Source organism: Cebus imitator, unplaced genomic scaffold, assembly GCF_001604975.1.
Source record: "Cebus imitator isolate Cc_AM_T3 unplaced genomic scaffold, Cebus_imitator-1.0 Scaffold38, whole genome shotgun sequence".
Lineage (NCBI taxonomy): Eukaryota > Metazoa > Chordata > Mammalia > Primates > Cebidae > Cebus > Cebus imitator.
This window is the reverse complement of record NW_016107353.1, coordinates 1,846,097-1,850,839: the sequence shown is the minus strand read 5'-3', so window position 1 is coordinate 1,850,839 and position 4,743 is coordinate 1,846,097. Positions and strand designations below refer to the sequence as shown.

At 50.7% G+C, this 4,743-nt stretch overlaps 1 protein-coding gene across 1 annotated transcript in view; it reads left to right on the top strand.

The window, feature by feature from the left end:
* REN (renin) overlaps positions 1 to 4,743 on the top strand; it is a 25,231-nt gene that overhangs the window by 13,706 nt on the left and 6,782 nt on the right. The window contains exons 3-4 of the mRNA XM_037737449.1: positions 3,214 to 3,346; positions 4,247 to 4,370. Coding sequence (XP_037593377.1) covers positions 3,230 to 3,346; positions 4,247 to 4,370 — 241 coding nt within the window. The 5' untranslated portion in view covers positions 3,214 to 3,229. The remainder of the gene's footprint in view (positions 1 to 3,213; positions 3,347 to 4,246; positions 4,371 to 4,743) is intronic.

Below are 4,743 nucleotides of genomic sequence, written 5' to 3'. Positions count from 1 at the left end.
CAAGATTACACCACTGCACTCCAGCCTGGGCAACAGAGTGAGACTCCATCTCAAAAAAAAAAAACAACAAAAAACAAAAAACAAAGGGCATGAGTACAGCTAACTCCACCAGGGAGGCAGCAGCGTGGTATCGCGGCTAATTGCAAAGCTTATAGAGTTGGACTGCCTTCATTTAAATTTTGCTTCACTAGCAGAACAAACTAGGTCTGGAACCATGGGCAGGTTACTTAACCTCTCCAAGTCTCAGTTTACCATTTTAAACAGGGATGATAGTAACAGTGTCTGCTTTGAGGGTTTAATGAGATAAGGCATAGAAAGCTGGGCACGTTTTAAGAGCCCAGCTACTGTTAGTACTACAGGATGGATTCTTACAAATATCAAACGCAGGGCTGTAGGCAGCCCACAGCTAGGAGGAGAAAACCCTAGCCTCCTCTAAGAGCCAGGCCCTGTGGGAACAAGCGATTCGTTAAGACCGAAGAAGAAAGCTGGGCACGGTGGCTCATGCCTGTACTTTCAGCACTTGAGAGGCTGAGGTGGGTGGATCGCTTGAGCTCATGAGTTCAAGACCAGCCTGGGCAACACGGTGAAACCTTGTTGCTACAAAAAATACAAAAATTAGCTAGGTGTGGTGGTGCACACCTGTAGTTCAAGCTACTTGGGAGGCTGAAGTGAAAAGATCGGCTCAACCTGGGAGGTGGAGGCTGCAGTGGGCAGAGACTGAGCCACTGCACTCCAGCCTGGATGATAGAGCCAGACCTTATCTAAAAAACAAAAAGAAACAAACAAACAAAAAAGACTGAAGAAGGGGAAGAGGCAGTGTTTGAGACAAGGGCTCACAATCTGGGGACAGCAGATGTGACCAGCAGCACTGAAAGTAGGAAGGCACATTTTAATCATGGAAATACTTGCTAAGCCTACAAAATGCTTAGGGTTTCACAGGATATTTTTACATGTCTCATCTCAAGTCATGTTCCCAACAATTCAGCATTCCCACTTTGCAGGTGAGGATGCTGAGGCTCAGGGAGGTGATATGTAAGAGGCTGAGCCTCAACAAACACTGGGCCTTTTGCTTCCAAAGCTGCTTTCCCTTGCCCTGCGGCTCTCAGAGAATAATTGCTGAGTTGTGAGCATGGGGTAAGAGGATGGGTGCTTCAAAGCAGCACCACCCCCAGGATAAGGTAGAGGAAAGTAAAAACATCTTCCCCTGTTGCCATCCAAAAGAGAAACAGAATGGAATTGGGCAAGGGGTGGAGAAGGAATCCAGCTTTTGAAACAGAAGTATAGGAATTCTGCTGCCTGCTCTGTGCAGAACATCATGCGAGATACTTGGGGCAGCCGAATGGATGGGCTCCATTCTCAAGGTGGACGTGTGCATATACACACTCACAATTCAGTTATTGAGCAGTGGGCACATGGTTTCATCTGCACAGTGACTCTGAGGCAGGGACTACCATTAGGCCCATTTTTAGAAAGGAGTTAATGGAGGCTTAGAGGCCCAGAGAGGTTAGGTAGCTTTCTCAGAATCACACAGGTGGGAAGGGGATTCATGCATGCCCCCCACAACCGCTGTCTTCACCACTGCATGGTACCAGTTCCACAGGCTGTAGAGTGCAGGCTGTGAGACCCAAGGAAACACAGAGCAGAAGCCCAAGGAAAGGTGAGGCCAGTGTGGGCTGGAGGCCTTGGGGCAAGCTTCCTGGAGGTGGGGGTACATGTTGGGCCTTGAAGAATTAAAGAACTGGGGGGAAAAGGAAGGGGAGAAGGAAAGAATTTTCTGGAAAGGAAATGGCAAAAAGAAGTCCAAAGCATAGGCTGTTTGTTTGGAGTAAATAGCGGGAAATGCAACCTCTTTAGGGTCAGATCTCTGACCCTCCATTTTCCCACCTGTAAAGTGGGAGTAATAAAATCATCCACCTCATGAGATCAAATAAAATGATGATTATGAAAATATGTTGGCAACAGTAAACTGTGATAGGAAGATGACAAATCATTTCTGTTACAATGCCATGCTGCTAGGCATAAGAGTTGCATTCATGTTCGTGGGCAAAATGGGGTAAGTAGGATGCACGGGATACAGGAAGGATGTAGGAAGGAAAGGGCAGCGTAAGTACAGGAGGACCAGCCGCTGAGACGCAAGAGGGAATCTCCGTGTGTGTGGGAAAGTCTATTGCAGAGCTAACTGGGACCTTCTGGCTTCCATCCTGGGACCTTCTGGCAAACAGCTAGAGACATCTTCCTCTGGGTTTTGGCAAACAGCCTTTATGTCAGGACTCAGGGGGTCCTATATGGGAAATAGGACCGAGACATGCTCTGAATCCCTGCTCCAGCATTTCTGAGTCACCGTCATCCCTGTGAGCCTTCATTTTCTCATCTATCAAACGATGACAGCTAGTGTGCAGAGTTGCTATGCGGTCTGCATGGGTGTGTGTACAATGTTGGTGTGCATTCATTCCGTAGCAGCTCAGTGGAGTCGGTTTCCCAGGTCTCTTTCATTCTGCCTCTCAAAGGTGATGGGAAAACATCTGGACAAGAAGCCAAGAGATGGGACACATCTCTCCAAGGACGAGGTGCATGGTGCTCTGGAGATGCTGGCATCTCTCTAGGCCCAGCCCAGCTCGGGGGTCCACTCCACCACAGCCCTGGCTGGATGCCTGTCCCCTGGTGTCCTGGAAACCTCTCAGCGGCTGTGGGCATCTGCTGCCACCTAGCGGCCTCCTAGGGCACTGTCTCCTCGCCAGCCCCCAGTTTTGACAGGGGCACTCCCTGGCCTTCATCTCCTTAGAGGGACTGTCTGTGCCTGTTTCCCGTCTGTCCTCCCGCCAGCTCGAGTTCCTTAAAGTCAGTCAGATTGTTATCGTTCTAGCTCCAGTTTCTAGCACAGTGAGGCACAAAGTAGTTGTTCAGCAGATGATTATGGAATGAATGAATGAACGGACCATAACAAATGACCTTGTCCAATCAAAATCAGACAACAGAAGGAAGTCACTTCAGGGTTATTTAATCCCAGGGCAGCCGACTCTTCTAAATTGACTCCTGACAAGCGGTAACTCTCATAAATGCTCCAGAGGCCCTCAGGGACAGAAGTGATTTCCAGGTGGCTGCATTAGAGGCGTTAGAGGCGTCTGTACTAAAGCAGGGGTGTGGCCTGGAGGACCCTATCATCATGGTGCAAGTACACACTTTTTTATTTGTGCCTCCTCCACCCTGGGCCAGGATCTCCCTCAAGAGAATGCCCTCAATCCGAGAAAGCCTGAAGGAACGAGGTGTGGACATGGCGAGGCTTGGACCTGAGAGGATGGCCCTTGTCAACGTCACCTCCTCTGTGATCCTCACCAATTACATGGATGTGAGTGCCTGGCCCAGCCCTTTGCTCCCTCTCTCCCTCCTTTCCCTCATGGCCCAGGGCTTTCTTTGCTACAGGTCCCACTCTCTCCATGCTGTGTTTGACTAAGGCACTGAGGAGCACGTGAGCACCCTAGAAAATTCCCACTTTCAGCCGGGTGTGGTGGCTCGCACGTGTAATCCCAGCACTTTGGGAGGTAGAGGCAGGAGGATCACCTGAGGTTGGGAGTTCGAGACCAGCCTGTCCAACATGGAGAAATCCTGTCTCTACTAAAAACACAAAATTAGCTGGGTGTGGAGGTGCATGCCTGTAATCCCAGCTATTCAGGAGGCTGAAGCAGGAGAACCGCCTGAACCCAGGAGGTGGAGGTTGCAGTGAGCCAAGACTACACCATTGCACTCCAGCCTGGGCAACAAGAGCAAAACTCCATCTCAAAAAAAAAAAAAATCCCATTTTCCAGCTGGAAGGCCTGAGCACAGAAGACAGGAAGGCACTCAGGAGCCGGTCAGGGGCAGGGTTAGGTTTGGAACTCAGCCCAGGCCTCAGCCCAGGTGTCACAGGTGGGTGGCAAGGGGTGTGTGGCTCAGGTGGGGGTTTCTGCGACCTGGCCCAGCACAGGGGGCTTCCTGCCCTAGCAGATCCTCAAGGGTCAAGGTTGCTTCCTGCTTCATTCTCAATGTTTTTACTTCACCCTCTTGTCTTACTGAGACTCTCACTTTCTGGGATGCCAAGGGATGATGCTAAGCCTCCTAACAGTTCCTGCCGGAAAATGGAAACCCAGAGAGGCTACAGGACCTCACCTGGGCCAAATCTCCTCCCAAGAGCCAAGAGTGGGGCCAGGCAAGGCCCCAAGACCCAAGCTCCCCTGAGCCCCTCCAGCTTTCTCTCTTTTTACCCCCACAGACCCAGTACTATGGTGAGATTGGCATCGGCACTCCACCCCAGATCTTCAAAGTTGTCTTTGACACTGGTTCGTCCAATGTTTGGGTGCCCTCTTCCAAGTGCAGCCGTCTCTACACTGCCTGTGGTGAGACCTAAGACCCACGCTGCCTCTCCCCAGTCCCCCTGCCCTGCTGTGCATGAGCAATCCTGCCCCTCACCCAGCTCCATCCCCGTTACCCCCAAGGGAGCAGCTTCCTCTCTGCCTCTGTGCCCACTGACACTTAGGGGAGCGAGGCAGATGTCTCCCATTTTTCTGATATAGCCACCAAGGTAAAAGAAAAAAAAAAGGCAAGCTCCAAGGACCCTTGGCCACCCAGAAGGCCACTCTCCAGTCTTCCTGAAATTGAGACAGGACTGAATTCTCAAACCCATCGCAGGAACTCAGAACTCTTCCACCTCTAGTCTTTTTTTTTTTTTTTTTTCTTCTCAGACTCCTGGCCTCAGGTGAGCCACCCTCT